The following is a 24,676-nucleotide window of genomic DNA, read 5'->3' on the forward strand; positions in this document are numbered from 1 at the left end:
ATTATTTTTATTGAACTGTTTAAATTAAAAGTTTGAAAAACAATTTTTATACATTTTAAAACTGAAATATTTTGGCTGTGAATAATTTTAATATTGAATATTTTAATCTAGAACTAAAACTCTTCAATACTAAACAAATTCGTAAATACATTATACTAAAATATTATTTTATTTAATGAATTTTGAATCAAGTGTTATTTTAATTTCATGTACATTAAAATTATTTAGGTAAATCACAAAAACCATATTATTATACCTACATATTACAGAACAGGTGTTATGAATTCTACTACCGTGTGTCCGTCACGTCTGTGATTAAGCTTCCGCCTTTTGTTACGACCGATTATTGAACCTCGTCCAATAACCTTTAACCGATATTAATCGACAACACAATTAATCCTATAAGAGGTGACTTGCAACAAACAATGGTTAAAAACTCTACATTTTTATACAATATATTATAAAAGACTTTTTTTTTAAATACTACTTGCCGTTTAAAAAATAAATTTTAAAGTTTTAGAACTCAACATAATTTAAATTATTAACAGATATTGTATAATATACTGATTAATGGAATTAAGTACCCACTATAATATGATTTTGAACGGATTTTAATTCATTTTTAATTTTTAATTTAAGTGCCTACTTAATGATCTACATAATGTAATATTTACATAGTTATGATCTTAGATATAAAATAATCTAGTTAATCCAAATGACATTTTTATCTAATGTGTATAAGTATTAAAATGCGTAGGAAACCAAATACTTATAGAACATTTTTCATGGTAAAATAAAATTATAGATATCAAGCATTATCTTTACATAAAAAATGTATAATAGCTAGTTTTTTTTTTGTACATGACTAAAAAATGTGTGCTAAAATAAAATAATTAGAATAAATTTACAACAATTTTTAGCTGCATCTTAAACTTGGCGAAATCAATTGATACCGAGGCCATTGAGTCGAGGAAAAATATTTAGCGAACTTCAATATAATACCTACATGGTGGCGGCAGCAAGATTGACGTACCTACTATATCTCGCGGCTATCTACAGGATACGTTTGTCTAAAAATCAAATTAACCCGAGATTAAATCACTAAAAACCATATTTAGAAATCAGCGATCAACCGGTGTTTCGCGATGAATGTAAATATACCTACTCGCATACGTCATAATAAACTATAGGTAGGTTTACATAGTAAGAGTGGTCCACTGACACGCACCATTCTTCAAATCGAACATTGGAGGCGTTTTATTACGACAAGTACATGCTTTATATTAATCGATCGCACTAGTTGTTCTCTGTAAAGTGCATGCGGCTGCAGTAATAAGATACTTTAGAACAGTACCTAGAAGATATAACACACCGCTTTAAAAAGTGTGAGATATAAATATAGATATTTTAAATCTCAGATCGTCTTAAGTCATAATAGTGTAGGTAGTATAGGTACATATTATCACATTAATAGTACCTACCTACATACAATACAACAAACGTTTTCTTATAAAAAAATTAGCATGATGATCAAGTGATAATGGTGTATACACAAGATATTGTGAACTCGACGTGTCCTGAAAACTGTACAAACTCACAATATACACTGTACTAATGCAGTACATAAAATTGAGTTATTGGCAATAACGCGTCACGACTATGCGTGCAGGATAAAAGATATTCGTGTGCGTTCAACGCGTTGCCGCGTCGGCGATTTTTCAAATAAATGTAAATTAATCTTCCGCTGTTTAAGTTAATAAAAATCTTTAGACCCAATAGATGCGTTTAAACGTTGGACGCTGTACGTTACTACAACCGTGATCATGGTTCATTGGCTGACACTTCGATTACAACATCAATAATAACATCGTCCCAATGACAACAACAATAATAATAATGTAACATAGTCGCGGATGCGCGCGTCTGACATTGTACCCATACAATATAATAATAAATCATACCGTATGTATGTACACGGGTACTTACTGGTAATGCGCATTATACGGAATTATAATAATATATTGACCGCGGTGGGTAAAAAAAAAAAACAACGAAAAAACCTCGTGTGGGCCGTGTGCCTTCGCAGCGCACTGATGTCGCCGACGATCGACTCAGAGGCTGAGGCGGCTGTAGACACGAACAGGCGAAATAATAATATATAATATTATAACAATATTATTATATATTATATACGTGCCCGCCGCCCGAGCGTGGGGGAAACGGCCACGGTGCGGCGACAGCGGCGATTGCGAATGTTCTAAAAATCGTATTTTGTAGTTAGTTGCAGCTATTCGTCTATAACGATTTTCACTGCACGCGTCCAAATAAAATGACGATGTACTGCGCCGCGACGACTCCGGTGCGTTAAGTTTTTTCACTAAAAGTTAAACGGCGTGTGTGTAAAAATCGTCGAAATATTATATCATATCAGCCGGCCCGGTCACGTGACCGATTAGTTATTTTATTTTTTTGTTTTACGCGTGTGCGAATTCGAGTCTCGCGGCAGTTTTCAAATTCTCCGAACAGCAGTCCACTGCAGACATTTATCGACATTACATACATTACATAATATACGTCTAAGTAAGTTCTAAAACGTCTTAAAAAATGCACGTTTAACCTACGTTGCCGAAAAATACATTTATATATTTATATTTATTTTCGTGTAATATGCGCCTAACAGGTACACATTTTATGATATCGTTAGTTTAGTTTTATACTTGTATATATAATATTAATCTATAATGAATGAACGCATCATTATATTAACGATATATCATGTAGGTAAGCAATAGGTAGACCTCTAAATAAATTTGGTTCGTTGGACTTGTGATTTTGTATTAGGCAAAAAATTAATAATGGAGATACCAATATCTCTTAGTACTATCAAAATATGTTCACAGACTTTCGTATTATGTCTTTTGTGTTCAGTGAAAATTACAATAATGAAAAATTCAAAACATTTAATCAGACATAAATCATTATTCTTAGAAATAAACTACAAGACTTAATAGAATATTAAAATAAATCTTCCATAAAATTAAAGTATAATATTATTTGTATAAAAATAACATGATAGTTTGTAAAACTATCCGTTTGATTTATCAAAATATGTTCAATCTTATATTCTGAGTGGAACAATTAGTGTATTAATTATACAATTATAGATATTCTTTTATTGTGTTTGAAGACACTTTTTTTAATAGAGAAAATGCTTAGATTTTTTACTTTGGGGTGATTTCTGGTAGCAAATTGGACTTATTTAATATTTCGAAGAGTCAAAAAAAAAAAAAAAAATTTTCGATATTTAAAAAAATAAAAAATATAAAAAACTATGAATATTTCGTAAACCAGTCTGAAAAATATATTTTATTATTTTTCTGTAACTTAAAAAACTATAGATGTTCAAAATTCTCGCCAAATTGTTCATAAGTTGTTCATATATCAAATAAAAAATATTTTTTTCAAAAATATCAAAATTTTAATTTCGACATAAGTCACAAATTATGAATAACCGTTCTTAATGTAAATATTTATTTGTACTTTAATCTTAAATTTAAATACATTTATGTTTTTAAAACAAGGTACAATTGTTAAAATATTTTGACTCTTTTTGAGCTAAAGACATTTAATAACTTTTGTTTTAATTTTTTTTTTCTATAAATATTGATAAAAAATTTTTCAAAATGCTTAAAAATTTAACATAAAATATCACATGAGTACTTTATACTCTAAATTTAAGCTCCTCATAAGTTATTATTATAGCTAATTATAAACATTAAACATACATTGGCACGATTTTTTTTAAAAACATTCTTAAGTTCTTAAAACGATTTTAAGTATTTTATTGTAATACAAAAATATTATTTATAGGAACTTGAAACTTTTAACATACATCATAATATTTTATACAAATAGCTTTTCATATGCAATTATTTCACAAAAAAATAATCAAACCTATCGTTTTACTTATAATAAAATTGATTATTTTATTATATCAATATATCATAAAATTTACTTAGTAATGTAGGCTAATAGACCGTTTTTGCTGAGAATCGTTTTTCGAATGCAATGATTTATCATTGAATTTAAATTTAACACCTATATTACAGAGACTTATTCAATGAAGAGTGCACTCAATACCTATTATTGTACAGCAGAGCAGTTACCTACTTTCCCACTTTATAACGTTACATATAATTCAATATAAAATATACAAGATTTTTACTTTTTTTTAAATAAAATTGTATCCTCAATTTTGGTAAAAACGATGTATTTAAATGATTTTTTTACTACTTAATCGTAAAATGTGTTTGATAATATGTATTATTTAATTACATTAAAATATTGAACTTAATTTTTTTTTTTTTTTAATGTGAAATACATAAAGATTGGTGACATATATTTTTTACAAATAACCTTCTAGAATTATATAATCTCAAAAAGTATATTTATCTATAAAAATATTACGTTTTTTTAATTTTTCTATTTAAGTAAACCGGTTCGCATGATTTCGACAAATAAGGAAATACGATTCACCTTTAACTTTTCATTGATCAACACCAAATTATCAAAATGTTTAGAATATGAAGACTTTCGAATTTCGAAAGTAAAACCTATATTTATAATGTTTGATAATATACTCGTAATAAAAAGGGGTGTGTAATAAAATATTCTACCTTTTGATACTTGTAATTTTGAAGTATGTAAGATAAAAATAATTACTGTATTCCACTTGAACGTTGAACGTTGTACATTTTTTTTTCATTCGTTTATTATGTATACACAATACATATTATGTAAAACCTAAGATTACAAATGTATTTTAAAAAGTAATACAATGCTAGTTTTATAAAATAGTTAAAAATATATTCATTAATCAATGTATTCCATTGTTAAAATAATAGTTTGTTATTATATAATTTCATCAAAATTTAACTATGTTGTTTTTGAATCATCTGAATGTTTTTATTATTCTATCTTTTTTTTTTTTTGTCATAAACAGTTACCCAATTTTAAAATATTATATATTGTTATTAACTATCAATATCATATTGATCTTATTATGTCAAAATAAATGCATAATAGTATCTGACCGTTTTTAATAATTATTATTTAAATATATATCTCAGCAATAATTTTAGTTTCAGTAAAATCTTTAAAACATTCCATTAATGAAATAAATATGTTTGAATGTAAACATTTTTTTAAAAATTAAAAAAAAAACAGTTTTCAACATAAACCTAAAACAAAATTAAAAAATTGAAATTTTTCAGAAGCCAAAACCTAACTTAATCACACATACAATATTATAAATCAAATACAATCATTGGCTTATCGCTCCATTAAAAATCTAAAAATATTAATCAGCAATTAAATAGTTGTTGAAAAGAATGTTTTTGTCTTATTTATTGCAATAATGATAAAAATTATTAAAACCTCCATTGGTTTTATAATTAACAGATAAGCAATAATATACTTGGTGCATAAAATTATATTTATGCGAGTTGTCAATAAAAAATATCATTGTATATCAGTAAATAAATTATTATTTGTTTTATATTACTGTTTTCCATTTGTGTTGTTCTATACAGTGAAGTTAAAGCGTGTGGCTTCCAAACAAATATGTTTCAACTAACCAATGTTATAACTATTGTCAGCTAGTTTTTTTTGGTTAAGTTACAAAAAAATCTAAGAATATCTAACATAAAATATAATATAACATAGAGTATATTCGTGTAGGAGTAGAACACTTTTTTGTTTGTCTTGATGTAGCCCTCTTAAGTTGCTCACGAGATTTCTAGTATCTACGATTATTTATTTTTGAATTACAACAAAATAATCAAATCAAATTTGTCAAAAACTGATCATGCTTAAAAATTCCTGTTTTTTCTTAGTTTTTATTATTTGTTTTGTTTTTCTTAATTATTAAGGAAAGTACTAGAAATTTTTAATTTTGAACTCTCAAATTAACACAATTCGTTAGATTCACTTTATTACCAAAGACAATGTTGAAGAAGAAAATTGAATTATTTTTATACCCCAAAATATGATGACGGATTTGACAAAAATTTAAAAAACACACACACACATCATTATAAAGTCAATACATTGATCACTCCACTAAAAATATAAAATAAATCGTAAATATTGTTCAAAGTTTTTAATAATAATTATATTTTATAATAAACTATATTATAGTAACCATTTTAAGTTGGTATAAAGTATATAATTGTTTATTTGTTTGCGATTACTGGTTACATCGAATAGGATATCTACCAACTAATATCATACATTATATAATTATTAAACATTTTATTTACTTTAATCTTAATAGCAAGCAATATTTGTTATAAACATTTAACTCATAATTAATTTTTAAATTTAAATTAATTGTTTACATATATTGAGGTAGGTATCATACTTGTATATAAATATTGAGTATTCAAAAAATAATCATTATCATTTATAAATTAAACCCTGAAAAGTGAAAGTACAAAAAACAAGCTATAAGTTATTACAAAATTTGTACCAGATTTAATATATTTATATTTCTAGGATTATAAAATGGTATTGTTCCGGAGTAGAAACTCAATACGAAACGAAGATGTTATACCTGATATATCAGCTCCAATACTTCTAAGAATGACAGCTATCAGAAACAGTATGCGTGCAGACCACCAATTTATTGGAGATAAACACAGCAGTCTTTATGGAGTACAACAAGGTAAATTTATTGTAAATATATAATTGTATGATGCGTATATTTTATTCAACAACATTTGAATTTATATTTATAGAATGATAAAATATGATTATTTAGTCAGAAAATATAATAAGAGTGCACAAAAAACCCGTGTATTGTATATAAGCCATATTATATTATGTGTCATAGCTAGTATTTCATATTTTTTTGATATTGGTGTATAGATATAGTCGATATGTGTACTCAGAATACAAATAACAATACGATAAAAGACGAACGCGTTATTGTAGCCTTTAAAAATGAATTTATTCCCCAAGTCGTATGTGTTTTCTTTTGCCCACCAAGGTTGAAAACTGCGAAATATCACGTTTGTTATAATCACATGTGCGAGAAACCTCTCCACTTTGGATATAATGCTGTTCAAATAATATACATACGTTGATGAGGAGGGCGTCTGTATTTGAGCTTTCGGCGTTTTCAATGGAATGCCACGTGCCGCCAAAGGCGAACTTATTTGAACACAATTATTATGCTCTTTGTATAGTTGCTAGGTGTGCAATTGAATGTGAATAGATCAAAAGATGGATAATAATATCGATGAAAACTGTTGAAACTTGAGTTTCATAATTGTTATATTTTTGCAACATACATTGTTATAAAATATAAATATCCTTATAAAATACAAATATTTACTATCAAACAATTATTTAGTTTCTATAGTTCGTTATTTTTGATATAAATCCCAATTTCCATTATATTTTTAACGAATGTGGATATTTGCTTATACATAAATATGTATACACATAGTATACATTTCCATTAACAATAATAAAAATGCAACAAGTACCTGTATAACGTCATCATTTTTTTATGTCCAGTATTAGTCAATCAAAATACAAAATGAGTTTTTTTATTTACTTTAAGTCTATATTATCTAGTAGTACTGTAATACTCGAATAAATTTTACGGTATTAATTTTTAAAATAATATTCATACATGGTTAAATGAAGTTTTGTAAAAAAATTAATCTTAAATATTTATTATGTATATTACTCTATACTAGCGAGTTTATACTTACATAAATTAGTGCAATGTTTCCCAATCAGGGGAGGAGGAGAGTGTGAAAACATTATAGCAATAGTTTTAAATAATAATTTTTATTACACTTACATACATTTTAACATTTATCTACAAGTACATAAGACATAACTATGTATGGAATAAATTTATATATTTAAAAATTTGAAAAAAATTTTACAATAGTTTTTAGAGTGACTGTGTAATTAAATTATCAACATATTTTAGAGAAATTATCAAAGTGTAGTTAATTTATGTTTTATTGTAAATCTTTATTTTTTTTTTTATTCAAGGATATTGTGACTGTGGTGTACCTTACTCTCTTTCTCTCTTAATTCAATTTATTTTTCAGTACAATTTTCTATCAATAAAAATAAAAATATTTTAGCATTCATAATAATTGTGTATACATATAGCTTTATAAATATTTAAATAAAAAACCTCCCGTAGTTCGCCAACACAAATAATGACTATACTATGTAAATCATACACTAATAATTATTAATTTTTCATCTCACTCATTATGTTTGTACTCACCTATTGCAATTTTAACAAAATAATTGATCGAACGCTTAGAACATAAAACATATTTAGAAAAGTGTTTCAACTTTTTGTGCTGAGTGCCAATTTTTTTTTATCCACTCCTTCTTTCATTTTTAAAAACTAATTTTATACATTTTTTTAAGACTAAATATGAAAAATATACGCATTTTATTTTCAATGGGGACATAATCACACCCTATATTACACAATACAAGTCTTCATACGTTCATCGTCAAATGTTCATTATATTAATAGAAAAAAAAAGAGAAAAATGTTTTCCAATAATTTTTGTTATAAAGTTGTTTAACACCATTGTGTAACTCTCGGAAAATAGATCTTTTGTCTCTATGTATTAACCTATACAGAATAATTTAGTATTTAAACACGTTTAAATAATAAACTTATTCAAATTTTGATATTTGGAATTAATATAGTTCAGGTTAAGTAATTATTTGATTTCAATTGTTTTACGTCATTTAAAGATTAATTAGTCATACATTTTTTCATTCTGTTTAGATTCTACCAATTTAATAGGTGTACTACATTTTGTAAAGATGTATAGAATTCAAAATAACAGTCATAGATTTGTTTTATTACGAGGAACCTGTGATCTGTTAACAATATACACAAGTGACTGATGTGCATCTTACCTTGAGGCGCCGTATTCGGCTAGGAATTTTCTAAAAACTAACGATTTTTTTCGTTTAGCCATGAGTGCAGATTAGACTGATAAATATAAATATTATGTACTATTATGTTAAACTCTTTACACCAGATTTTTGTCGCATAGCACTTTACACATTCGTAAACGGTTTAATAAAAAATAATTGAGAATCGTATTCAAAGAAAATGATTAGCGGCTGCCATTTCTCATTAAGATGAGAGGCGGACATTATGATATAATATAACGATTACCCGCTTGAAATAACGTAATAATGTGAAACGTAAACCATACGAATCATGGTCGTGGAATAATAATATCTGTTGCCTAGTCCGTATAGCTTGATGACTTCACATTCCACCATGATTTAATGGGGGCGAGGGGAAATTCATAATTACCCTGTTGTCTTATGTCGATATATTATGAAATAATATTTTAATATCTAATAAATAAAAACAGCAAATATATAATATATTATTACAATTTTAAATAAATATTATTATCTAATCGGTGAATATTCTAACCAGAATTTAATCATACGACTAAAAGTTGAATATATTATTCTACATTGTAATAGTTATAGTATCATATTGGTAGATTACATTTTTATAATTGCGTTTTAGTAAGTCAATTAGAAAAGTATTTTACAGGACACGATGAATTGTGAACTACTCTCGACGCGAACCTTAATCTCCGGGAAATGATTTGGCGCTGTAATAAGCTGAATTTTGAAGTATCAGGTATAGGGACTATGTTACCATAATATAATATTCCATATCGATACTAGGAGTTAGTTGAATCTTATTAAAAACATTAATACGTTAATAAATTATCACTAACCATCAAGTTCATTAATGCAAACATCTAAATCACTTCAATTCATTAAAAAATCACTATAAATTTAAAAATAATTTTTTCCGAAAATCACGGTTTACTTTGTAATATGAAGATACTTTAAACTATTATACACTACATATACCTACGCAGTACGTTATACTCACTAACGGCTAATAGGTAACCACAATATAATTCGTCGTTGGTCAACGTAATCTAACAGTGATTACCGATTTTTACTCTCTGAATGTTTTTAGATAAACTCGTTTTCTCTTTAACACGAGAGTGTTTAGTATTGCACACTGTGAAAGTTGTGTAAAAAATCATTAAAAATTAAAATATAGTGGAAAATATTTGAAAAACAGTGATAGTATTCAAAAGTTTAAGTTTGATAATAGATCAATTCATTCTGATATTAAAGGTTACTGCACAAAATTGGAACTACTGAACACATAATTTGGTATGGTGTACTGTGCATAATATAAGACGTTGGACAACATATCATGTGGCCTTCTCTTAAACATATAGATATTAGATAATTTCTAGAAAGTCTGTTAATATATTTTAAGAATTTTTTGTACGTTAGTAAATTAATAATATTTCGTGTTAAAATATAAACAATTGATTTTAATTTGTTAATTGCTTAATATTAAAATATTATAATACGGAGATAATTTATGTTTTTCAGTGGAGACTGGTACAAAAATAGTCTCTGGCTTTATCTTTTTAAAGTTAAAATTTGTTATATTTTGATAAGTATTGGTAAAATAATCATTTAAAAATCTAGGTTAATGAATTATACTTTTTTATAATTACTGTTACGAGTTATAACTAATAGTACTGTAGTACAGTATTAGTATTAATATCTAAGCATTAAATAACTAAATAAATACCTTAGTCATTGATTAAATATAATATATATTATGTTTTAATATTTAATCATGCTTAGGTACTATATTTACTGTTATTTCATTACTCCAATTTGTTATTACGAACATATGTATTTGTTATACATATTCAATAAACATCTTTTTTTTTAAATTTGATCACATATTACTTATTGTAAATAATGATACTCGTTTGTGTGTCACTAATTTATAATTATATTATTTTTATAACTAAAAGTTAAAAAGAATTAATAAAACTGTATCATAGGTGTAAAAATGTATTTTTATTAGATAAATTAATAGTACAAATATTATTTATTTAAAAATTAAAGTGAACAATTATTTCATTACTATACTAAAATAACGAACATTCGCTGTTAATTAAATCTTTCTGTACATATATTATACATGATAATTTTTAATTGTTATGCAACTGCTTATTTTATTTACGGTAATCTTAATTAAAATTAATGTTATAATATAGCTGAAAGTCAATGTGTTAATTTTTTGTAAGTTTAAAATATAATACTTATATTGTTTGTTTTTTTTTTTTTTTTTTTAGCTTGTATATTTATTTTTTATAAATAGTAAATTTCAGAAAATACGTATAAATATATTTTAGCACCAGCGCTGTTTCTATTACTGATTTTATACATTGTATAATTTACATATTCAGGAAATATTTGCACAAAATGTATTTTAAATATTAGATTAAATATATAGGTTTCTAGATGTTAGTAGTGTTAGTATCTACCTACAATTTATATTATACTATTGGTTTATCATACTTATTGTATTGTATATAACTCTAAAAAAACCATAAGTTAAAATTTAAAAATAAAAATGATTTGTACTATATACCAAATAAAATATATTTATAAAATATAAGATAAATTTCAAAAATAGATTATTGAGATAAAGAATCTTTTTCTGAAAATGTTAATATTTTAAACATTTTAACTCTTAAAAAATACTGACAGAATAAAAATAAAATTAATAAACAATAATTGTGTTGTGTTTACATTTTATAAATTTATTTCATTACATTAATCGATATTGATAAATTATAATACAACTAAAAAGTGCTCATATTGCTATTTTACGAGATTATAAAATTAAATAAATTGTTTAAATATATTATATCGTAAGCAATTTAAAAAATTACATACATTTAATTTAAGTGTTATTATAATGCATGTGTATAATTTGGCCGGTATTTAAATAAAAACAATAATAATGTTTAAGATATGAGAAAAATTGAAAATAAAACCACCAGAGTGGGTTGCGCATATAATAGACGACCAAACCAGTCAACCACACAGGCAACACTCCCATTTTAACCCATCCCATTTTAATGGTTTTTTATTCTTATCCGTGTCAGTCTATAGCGAACAGTCGAGTATTATTATGTCTACTGCAGACGCACGTTGCCGGTGTATTATGTGTTTACCTCCACGTTGTTTTCGTACTTGAAATTCACTGTAAAATATTCATATTGTTTTAAATTATGTTTTAAACAAATCAGACGATTATGTTATGCATGGCTTGTGACTTTGGTAAGTTATTATTTTATATATTTAAATAATATTGCAATTTAAAACTAAATAATTTAATGTTGTTTAAAGTGTTATATCAATAACACAGTTAAGTACAAATATTTCATTTTTTTTTTTTTTGTATTGACTTAAATATATAACATCAAATATTTATGAACATACATATATTTTTATTCATACTCACCATATCAGACTAACCATACTCTATAATTTATTTTTTGCGTACGGCTTTTATTTTTTTTAAATTCTTTTTAATAAAAAAAAAATTATATTTATTACTTCTATAAAAATTACGTACAGTCAACAGCTGCTGTTTTGAATTATAGGATTATAAGTACTTACTTACTGTCTTTTTAAGTATAGTGCGTTCAACTTCTTTGTCTTTATATAGTAATTTTTCTCAGTTTTAAATTATCCATTTTATATTTTTATGTATTTAGGATGCCCTGTAATAGACCAGCATAGAACAATAATAATTACCGGATAATTACACAATTTCCTTATGTTGGCCGACCAATAACAATCTTTTCGTTCCATTTGGCCGACCATGCGCAATGTATGTTTCGATATATTATATATATATGTATAATATTTATCCTTCGTTGTATGCATAAAAGATGTCCATCTCCATCAAGTAATAAAGCAACCAATAACTTTTATTTTTAACAACATTTTAAGAACAAATTAAAAAAAAAAGTTTTTACATATTACATAGATTAAATAATTTTTAACTCAAAAAATGTTTGTCTTTGAAAATTATATCATATATTATAATTAACAAATTAAACGCTACAATTATATTTTATGATATATTATCTTATAATTATTTCCATTTTCAATAAAATTATTTATAAATATATGTTTGAATGTTGCAAATAAAACTAACTAAATCAAATTATAATTTAAATTCATGTTTTTTGGCTATAATAATTGTTTTAAATATTTTCATATACGATTAAATAGATTAAATACACTGTTTAATTATAATAAAATATTTAAATACTTTTTTCAAATTTAATCTGCATATAATTTATTATTAATAAGTACTTAATTATTCAACTAAAAATGTATTTAAAAAAAAATTAAATCAAGTATACTTAACATCTTACTATTTATAATAAAATATGTAATATTTCAATTAGCTAGAAATTAATTATTTAGTTTTTTGTTTTTTTTAATCTATCTGATCTTCGAATTCACAAGTTAAATTTTTATACATACCTACTTAAAATAGTGATTAGGTATGAAAACATTATACGTCAAATAAATTTATGATAAAAAATATTGTACATAAAATTATACTTTGTAAAATTATCATCTATATATCCGGAGTCCCAAAGCAGTTCATTTACCTGAAATCAGATATGAATTTCTAACATTTACTTACAGATCTCCAGTATATATATATAATCAAAACAATTTTCAAAAACACAGAACCTTGATGAACGTTCGCTGTTTTTCCGTGATTTTATAATATGACCTCATTTCGAAATCTTAATGTATTTTATGAGCCAAGTGATTAAGACCCGCAAAGCTCCGTAAAAGGACACGTTTCGGCGAATTGGACAATGTACTGTGCCCTGGTAATAAAGATAACCCAAAGTCGTTTGTTATGTGGTGCTGATAATATACAGTACGCAGTAAAAAAAAAAAAAAAACATAATTGCAGGATGAGTGCGTCAAAACAGAAACAATACATTGTGTCCCCTTTAACTTCCGGTGTATGTGTGCATTCATCCAGTGATGCCCAACGTGTTCATCCGTGTACATTAATACGTGCAGCTGTGTTTATTAGGATAGTCCCTGTGTGTTTCAACTAAAAATTCTCAGTTATTAGAGTAAACCAATGAAATACCTGCGGTCGTACAAGGATATTGTGGTTTTTTAACACGAGCCATCATAAAGCGGATAAAGCCTGCACTGTTGTTAATACATTTTATAAATCATCAATAAATATGATACATATATGTAGGTAATATTATTAACAGTTTAAATAAATGCTGAAAATCTCATATGGGGAACGAGTTTCTGAGTAGATTTCATGGATCGATAATGAACCATTTTTACGTTAAATATTTATTATAGACGCCACGTTATATATGGTATACCGGAAAGTCGTATAATTTTTCAGTGACGAGTAAACAAAATTCAAAAATGTAGTACTACTCTTAATTAATATATCTTAATGAAACGTTGTAAACTACTTTTATACACATTTTAATTAATAGTGTAATATATGGAAACGGACTATCGCGGACTTTCTGCTCTGTTTGTTGGTGTTGTGCTCCAGATAATCATTGCATTTTCTTCGTGAGAACGTATCGAGTACACTGTATTCTAATAATGTACATTAAACGGTCACGTAACGCGATATAATAAGAAGGGAAGAACACGATGATGATATATTATTGTTCAACAAAACGGAAATCGAACATCCCTTAAGACGTTGACACGCCCCGGATTACACACGTTTGTCATTTAATTGTATGATTATATGTATATTCTATTATTTGATATTTTAAAGATAACGGTTTTTGCTTTGTCTAAACACTATGTTCATCGTATAAAAAACATCTATGTCGAGCACTATGAAAACAGATATTTATTTTTTCCCTGTTTGCTTTTGCTATGTTTATGTCTTATTCTACCACAAATAACGGTCAAACGCATCGACAATAGAAAAATCAAACATAAACTGGACGATACAATATGCATATACATGTACACGTCATCATACATTTTAATATATATATACACCTAATACTCTTACTAAATAAGTTCATATACTTAAGTCTAAAATACAATATTAAAATTAAATATAATAATAATAATAACGTATTTACGCACCTGCTCACCGCATCACTACTACAGCCTACAGGGACAAACGATAAAACACGATTCAATAATTATTATTAACCGAACAGGTTTAACGTCCCCTGCGTGACGTGTGTAAACGACATTCCATACAGCAGCGACATCGTATATCCCCGTTGAAACTATACGCGCCCACCCTCATGTATATGTGTTTATGTGTGTATGTGTGTGTAAGTAAGAGTATATGGGGGAGACGGACCATATGTTGGTGGCGGCTCCCGTCCGGTGGCGGTTGTGTTCGCCGTCTACGACGATAGTCCCTCTCTCCTACCCGGCTCCCATCGTTACGCGGCCCGTCATCTACCTATGTATTGTTTAATATTTTTAATTTTCAAAAGACCGAAAATACTTATTTTTTTTTTCCGCTCTAACAATTGAAAACGCTCAGAAAATCTAAAATCTAACTGAAATATTATACTGCTCACACACGAATACATTTACTCACATATATTTATACTCAACTTGTATAGACAGACAGCACAGCAGTTGTTGACATAAACACAAATTAAACAATTAACTGTTGAACAAAATACAATTTTATACGCATACTTAGCATGACTACTACGGCGGTAATCATTATCATTATCATTTATATACCTATAAGACATGGGTGCATAATACACCGTACGAAATGAACACCCTTCTTGCGCGCCAAGTTCTCACGCACAACATTTTCGAGTAGCCGGTTTTATTTAAGTATAATATAATATATCTTGATAAATGATTCTCTTTTTTCTCGATATTCTTATGATGTGCATTGTCTTTTATCCTGCACACACTTGAGCGATGTTTTTTTTCTTTGTCCAGATAGAATTATCTTATTATCTTGACTAGTTCAATAGGCGCAGGATTCAATCGATCATTTCTGATACTTACGCCTGCAGTAAAAAAAAAAAAAAATAATAATAATAATCGATAAGTCTCATGTCACAAACCAATAAAATATGTAATATGCTAAATTATATTTTTATTACTTAATCAATACAATTCAAAAAGTTAATATAATTTGTAATTTTTACATTTTTTTTTCTATCATATAAATATAGGAACATGATAATATTATACGACATTAATCGTAAAACACAAAAATATGCAGTACTCATCAAAAAATGATAAAATATGCAAAATACAACTTTGTATTCCAGATATATTGAAAATAATTCAAACTCGTAGCTTATCTAGCTACTTTTTGGACTGCTAAAAAAACATCCTAACGAATTTAAATCCGGGCCCTAGTCATTACACTGTTCAATTTAATAATGACAAAATAATTTATTGTATATAATTCATACTTTTTTAATTTTTGTTTTCTGAATAAATAATATATTGAACACTTTGAAACTTTAATCGAATAAGTATTTTCTTGTTTCCTCATTTTTTTTTTTTTTTATGTACAATACGAGTAGTTATAAATAATATTATAAGTTCAAATATTTCCTTAAAACATTATAATAGGGTTGGAATTTTTGATAATAACGTTATCAATTATTGGAGTATATATAATTCGAAAAACAAAAACCAAATGATATTTGTTGGATTTGTTATTCTTTCTGTGACCGGAAACACCTTTGCGATATACCTACATAGAAACATTATAATAACATCATTAGGAAGTTAATGTAAGTAAACCGTGTGTATATTTGTATATATATATATATATATATATCATTTACACGAGTATTCTAATATACTATGCACTGTCCTAAAAGTGAAATTAGTACACCGCAAGAATTCAAACGGTAGTTTGTACGGATATACGATGTGTGTGTGTGTGTGTGTGCAATAACGATACGTCTGCAGTACATTAAGTAGTACTTTAATGTAAAATAATAAAGTATGGTGTACGTGAATGGTTCATAACTTATAGTAACGCCTAAAAATCGCGTACGACGCGATACGGTATTAATAATAATAGGATTTTAATGTGGTTAAACGGTAGTACGAGTGTGTTGCCGTGTAGGGGTTGACATTGAGGTCGATTTTTAATGAGTGTATGTACATAATTATTGTTGTTTTATCACCGAGACGGAATGAAAATCGAAAATTAAAAACCTAAGTATAGATATAAATTTTCTCATAATTATTTTTTTCTGATCGAACGGATTATTATTTAATCGGATATTTTATATCCACGACGATGATGTTATGAACACGTTGCGACTATTTTTGACGATAAGCAGTGACGTATAATTATTACTGAACACACGTGGTAGTGCTGCACGACGGAATATCGTCATACGGATAATACTTATATACATATATATATATATACACTTAAATATATGAACTTATAAAATATAAATATATAATACATTTATACGTGGGTAGATTGGGGCGTAATATTTTCGGCGTCAAACCACTCAAGTCTATTATACACGCATTATTTGACGGGTCGGGTAAGCTTTAAACGTTTTTCGCCCCCTCCGAGTGCACTAGACACACACACGCACACTTAAGTACATTTATTACGCGGCCCGATTCCTCGTATGTAGAGCCGTCGTCCGCTCGCAGTCACCATCGCAGAGCTTATATTATGTATACACATAGAGTTTACTGTAGTTATTTACTTATTATATATAAATATATATATATATACACATGACGACGTTGTCGAACATTTACAGCAGCGGTAGGTATGAAGTTAAGTTATACGCAACGTACAATATTATAGTAATGGGCGTTTATCGCTTTGACAGGTTTAATACGAAACACACGACAAGTACATTACGCGTCTTAGTGACCGTCGTGAATATGTATATATATATAAATATATATAGTATATACACACACTAACATCTAACGTAAACCGTATGGGTATATTAATTGATGACGTGTATGATATATATATATAAACAACATATTATAGAAGACTCGAGTGATGGCATTGCTGATTGTCGCTGCTGCGGTACAAACGGTGGTTTTTTACACCATCCTATCTGAAAAAAAAACGCGACGTCGGTATTCGACGTGTATTATAGACATTTTTCGAGATAAACAATAATATTATTTGCTGCGAATAAAAAGGCGCCGGTCCCTGCGCTTCTGCAGACGGTAATGATTGTATCTCAGCTAATGGAGCGAACGTCGCATATTATTATGTTTATCATCTTTCTTTTCGACGTCTTTCTTAGTCGGATGACGTATGCAGTTTTAGGTTTTTCGCGCTACTGCGGTACATTACGCGTGGAGGCGAAAACCCTCTCTGGCCGTACACACTGTAATTTCGTGTGTGATTTTATACGTGTACATAATATAAATCGAATATCGATGGACGGCGGCGGAGCGTCCACGGCCGACGTTACCATTATTATCAAACCACCCCGTTGTCCGCTCGAATGGTTTTCCGGATCATTGCGCGCCGTCACCGGATATTTGTCTCGCAGTGGTGTTGTCGTCCGTGTCTCCGTCTTGACGGGATCAATCGACCGTATGCGTTTTATACGGCCTGGCGCCGGCACGTGTATAATGACGGGAAATACCTCGGCGATGCGATTCGATCGCCTCTCCGTGGTATTAACCCTTGACATTTGCCAGAGCTTTGCCCTCCTCTGACTCTCAAGTCCCTTATTCGCATTTTGCATTAGTATTATATGAGACGATAAACACGTACTCTGAATTTACTTGGACATAAGGCAAATCTGTAATCCATCTTCTAAATGTTAGGGAAATTCGTGGTTTATACGAGCTGCAGGTAGTTGATTGAAAATTATTACATAATATAGTATGATACGTCATATAAAATATATAGATAGTAGATACATAGTACACATTGATTAAAACACTTAATTGTTGCTTATGCTTACAATATGATACGCGTATGTGTCACGCAAACATCGAATTGTTTTCCAAATGGTATACATTCCAAAGTAACCAAATTTGTCTTTAACATTCCATGTATGAATATTATCAAAAAATATTCAAATATGTACATCGAACTTTACAATGACTACCTCTACATAACAATTTTTATAACTTTAAAACCGATAAAGTAATTTTTTTGTAAAATATTTTGACAGATGACATCTGTTACTGTAGGTATTTACATCTCTTCGAAAACGTATTATTAATGTGATTTATACATCCTATACAGTCTAACGTTTTTTTTTTTTTTTAAAATCTTTATGAAAATAAATATTTTAATAAAAATAATTAACACCGCTACTAAATGATACCTGAATAAATAGTAAATATAAATAAAACATTTATCAAAGGTATTCAAACTTTAAAATATCTTACTAAGTTTTTTTATTAATTTTAGTCATGGATAAAGTGTAATAAACTAAGTTGTGTTGAAGCTGAGCTGGGAAACTAAACAATAAGAGTTAAATAGAAACCAAGCCAGGAATTATAGATTATTATAATGTTATAATAATAGATCTAAAAATATATTAATAAAAGCATTTTAAATATGTATATTAATTACAAATCTTAATTAAAAATAATATATATATCACAATTTATAAAGGAACGACAGTTTAAGTACAATTAAGTAAAACAACATTAATATGAAAATGTATATTTTAATAAATTATTAAAAACTTTAAATCAAGGTGAATCTTTTAAAGTCAAACAATGTCTAAGTTTAAGGACATTTTTTAAATTCTTATCTTTTATTTTGACATTGTCACTTGCAGCATAACGATTTCATACTACATATTTCAGAGAATAACTTTTCAAATAACTTCATTTAAATATAAATAACATTCTCCCAACGTCCAAAGGTACAATTATTACTTAACAATAAAAAATACATTATTAAATAATAAATATTATTATTATAAATGTTTAAATCGTACTATATTATTTATACTTACATATAAACATAACTGGCTACAAAATATTTGTTTATTATTAATTATTTTCAAGAAAATTAATTATAATAAATTAGTATACAATAATGTTAAATTTAAATGTATTACCGAATAATTATTAATAGATCTTGTTGATCATTGTAAGTTCAATTAAAACTAAACTATCTATATTTATCTTTATAATACAAAGTAATAAGTACAAAACTGATTAATATTATAGTTTAATTTTAATTAAGAGGAAACCGAATAAAAATTCGATATCTGTATGACCGACGACCGTGTATACAATCTGACATTAATGATATTCATAAAAATTGTAAATATTATAAATTGAAAAGTTTTTTCTATGTACACGTTATTGTGTATAGTTCGTTTTCCATACAACATATAAATATCCACATCCTGCACCGCGCTTTATGAATAAACCACTAACTAGCATTACCGTGTGTTTGTTGTGTATACTACTACTTCATAAAGTTCAAAATCATTGGACCATCTCATCATGATGGACCTTTTTATGAACAAGTTCAATATTCCTAACTAAAAGTTCCAAATTACGTTTGAATTGAAGAACAAAATCTAGTTTTTAAGTGCAATAATTATACGTATTTGACTTATTTATAGTTATTTCAATTGAATTAAAACTAACTACTTATTAATAATGTTGTTCACAATATACATTTGATTAATATGAAGCCAAAATGTTACAATTCGTTTATGATAATTTTTCGCAGAAAATTTTAACTAATTGAAGAAAATTCATAAACTCGTAATGTTGAATAATTTTCAAAATGTACAAACAATCAACTCGTCATTATTTATAAATAAAAGTTAAGTAATTCAACAAATTTGGCTTACATAAATGGTATTAGGTTTCTAAATATGCGTTTCGAGGTCAATATATTTATTTAAGTGTAATACTTAATGTTTTGCTTAAAAAAATATATAGTCATGCATTTTAATAAATTAATTTAATAATAATATATTTAAGCGTAAAAATAAAAAATTTTGTTTTTAATATTAATATCAAGATGATAGGATCTTAAAGCGTTTAAGAAATATCTCCGTACCTTGTTCATATTTATGTTATGTGTATAATAAATAATAATAATTATCATACGGAATGACGTCGGTGCTGTGCGGTGCCTCATACGGGCATATGTTGTCACCCGTTACAAAATGTATAATATTAACGAACAACCCGGTGGTCGGTTATGATTGTCACATGTGTTCGTAGAATATGTTCCTTAAAAAGAATCGAGAAATAAAACGTCTTGGCAAAGAAATATATTTATTAAAATAATCAATCTCAATTTCAAAATATGTTTACACGCAATATCATATTATTTTATTAAAACATTAAATAGTTCACGAAGGATTTCACACGAGAATTATTTAACTATCATCGTCGTGTTCGGTACTTGGGTGTAACGTCATACATACCTTACCTATAATCGGATACCCATGCGATAACTTTACACAATTACATTAAGTATTGAATTGCTTAAAGTATTTAACTAATATCTCATCGTACAAGTACCACAGACCCGACTTTAAACCAATCGTATGGTTATAAGATTTAGTTTTACTCTTCGATCTATGGAAGAACTGTACATACCTTTCGCCCTTACAATAATGATTAGTTAATACCATTCACCCATATTTACATAAACGTATTATCAACTATTTTATTCTTTATTCTCGCATCACATTTATTTTAGAAAATACTTATATAACGTATGATTTATGATAAATTTACAAGACAAAATATATCAAATACTAAATAATACAATCACTAATCATTGTTCAGTTTATAGTAATTAATAATGTACATCCTATATATATATTACTTAATTTACATTTTTCAAAATATATACATAATACATATATATATATATTTTCTATTTATTACTCGTATCTATTAGAGGGGCCAACGCCTTTACTCAAATGATTTTTATTTAAAAAATATATATAACATGATAACATAATTTCATAGTCAATGAATGCTTTTGTTTAGAAATCAGTTATTATGTGTTATATACGTTACATAAAAACACACAAAGAGATTAACAGTTAACCGTTAGCTTATAATTTATTATAAATGAAGCTAATGATTCGTATAGTTAAGAGACAGAACATAATATTAGGGACATATGTTTCCTTCACGTTTATAGTTGTTATAAATATTGTATTAATTATCATAAGTTCTAGTCGCGGTCGTTCTCAATTATACTTAACGACCGTCAACAGAAAATGTGCGAAAACTGTTGCATTATTAATTTTCTTAGTACCTATTATTATTCCTAAAATAATCTGATTCATATTACTTTAATATAAATTTATGAATTCATCAACTACAGTCTACAACACTAAATAATACATAAATATACACTGACATTACTTGTCACGTTTAACATTCTAATATAAATAATTAATGTGTATGAGTGTATGATAGAATATGCAATAAATTATCATGTTTCATACTTTTTTTAGGATATAAAAATCTAAATATCGCTGTTAAATAAACTTTAATAAATCTATTATTTAAATTAATGTATTTATAATTTATATGTAGATTATGAAAGTAATTTATATGTCCATTTGACATTTTGATCTTTTCTAATCATTAATTTTTCACATTAAAAATCATCAAAAAATATATAGTCTCAAGTCTCTATAAAATAATCGATTTTTTTATCATAATTGTCTAAATTGTGTAATCGTTTTTAACAATTTAAAATGTATATAATTATAATCTTCACGTGCATCAACATTACTATTACACAAAAAATAATTGTAATTATACTTAAAAATTAATTTGTTCGAACGATAAGCTATTTTATTTATATAAAACGTCATATCGTATTTTTTGAAATTTTTAGTTGTAAAAAACTCATAGAAGTTTTCGTTTTAAAATTGAATGATAGATTATCTTTTAAAATTCATAAAATTATACTTAACACAAATAACATATTATATAAAATATATATTCGCAAGTACTTAATACTTTACTAACCACTATATTTGCAATTGCAAATAACTTAAAATATTGTTGCAAAGTTGGTAATGAATAAATACTAATATTGAATTTTTTAATATATTGATAAATAATTCTTGTTACCTACCTATATATATATATATATATATGTATATATATTATTATTATTATTTTATAAAAAATGGCCGTAACTCGTTTTTATTTTATTGTTTCAAATTAAATTATTAAAATACAATTTTAAATTTATTAAATCGATTAAACTATACACTTATGTACCTATATTATGTTTTTATTTAAGCCCAACGTTTAATATTATGTTATGAAAATGATTTTCTGACATATACGAGAACCTGAAGAACCACATCGAACGATTCATTTTGTACATTGCATGCTTGAGTAATAAATAGAGAGCAATTAACACTACAGACCTAGAGACGCATGTCGTTTTTATTTCCTTTGAACCGTAAATTTAAATTTAAACCATAATTTCTAGTACGACACGCACACGCTCGCGTAAGTTATGAAAACAATGACGACGATGTTTACATAGGCATAAAGAAATTTTGGGACATTTAACCAAAACAGAGGCTGTCGTGAACAAATTTATAAAATATAAATGCATTTAAAACCACGTTTGGTTTACGTTGTTCTCACATTTTATAGTAATTGTTTAATAAGTAATTTAGTTTATAATTTTATAATTTAGTAACATAATAATTAATATGAATTATAAATTTGTAGTAAAACTATACAAGTCAGTTTCAGCTTTATTGAGTAAAAATAGGTGTAAGGTATATTATTTTTTTAGACTTCGAAAGACCTAATCATCACATACGTGAATTACATTTTAAACAATAAACTCAAAAATACCCATATTTATAAGCATCTTAAATCTGTACAAACGTACAATTATAAATCATAACATAATACAATATATTTCGTGCTTCGAATGCTTTTAAGATAAATTCTAATTCGTAGATTCGCATAACGTGTAATAAATTGAAATTAGTGATTGTTCACTGGTCATTTTATCTACTTATAACTAGGAACTTATAATTAACTCGTATAGTAATTACTAATTATACATCCATCGCGACGATATATCGCATAATGATATAAGTGCCAAGTATTAACATCGAGCTTATAATCGAATAATAATAGTAGTATATAATATAAAATATAAGTGATTATAAATACATATATTATACAAGTACACAAAGTAATCCATTTAATTAACTGCACTCATTATTTCGAAAAATTTCAACGTTTTTAAATGACCACAGACATTATTAATTTCATATTTCTATTCATAATATCGCTCGGAGTATTTTGATAGCTTAAAATTCGAATTTCATAAAATTAGTTACTTAGTCATAGCATTGCTATTTAAATTTTTAAAGAGTGGTTTAGAGTGGCATAGGGATAGCTCGCAAAATGTTTATCCATTATTCGAAGTACTTTGAAAAATATTCTGTTTCGGAATATTAAATTAAAAATAAATGTTGATATTTAAAAAAAAAAATAAAAACTTAAATAATCATAACGATAAAAATGTGTAAATAATTTTACTTAAAAATGGCATGAAGTTATGTAAATATAATATTTTGAAATAACAAGAGTATAGACTTAATGAATTCTTTCTGAATATTATAAATATATGGTTAAGGTTTTTATAAATGATAGATTCTGTTGATCGTTTTGCAACATGATTACATGAATAAAATAAATATAC

General features: G+C 26.5%; 1 protein-coding gene across 4 annotated transcripts in view; it reads left to right on the forward strand.

The window, feature by feature from the left end:
* The first annotated feature begins 2,295 nt into the window (after window positions 1-2,295).
* Window positions 2,296-24,676, forward strand: part of LOC112599699 (formin-like protein 8) — a 41,332-nt gene continuing 18,951 nt past the window's right edge. For 2 of the 4 annotated variants that reach the window (XM_025346722.1, XM_025346723.1), the window contains exons 1-2: window positions 2,296-2,580; window positions 6,556-6,724. In XM_025346722.1, coding sequence (XP_025202507.1) covers window positions 6,565-6,724 — 160 coding nt within the window. In that variant the 5' untranslated portion in view covers window positions 2,296-2,580; window positions 6,556-6,564. Of the gene's footprint in view, window positions 2,581-6,555; window positions 6,725-11,976; window positions 12,262-24,676 lie in introns of those variants that run through there. The other 2 variants (XM_025346724.1, XM_025346725.1) reach the window with 1 other exon arrangement.

This window comes from Melanaphis sacchari, unplaced genomic scaffold (assembly GCF_002803265.2).
Source record: "Melanaphis sacchari strain LSU unplaced genomic scaffold, SCAv2.0 Contig54_pilon_pilon, whole genome shotgun sequence".
NCBI classification, from domain to species: Eukaryota; Metazoa; Arthropoda; class Insecta; order Hemiptera; family Aphididae; genus Melanaphis; species Melanaphis sacchari.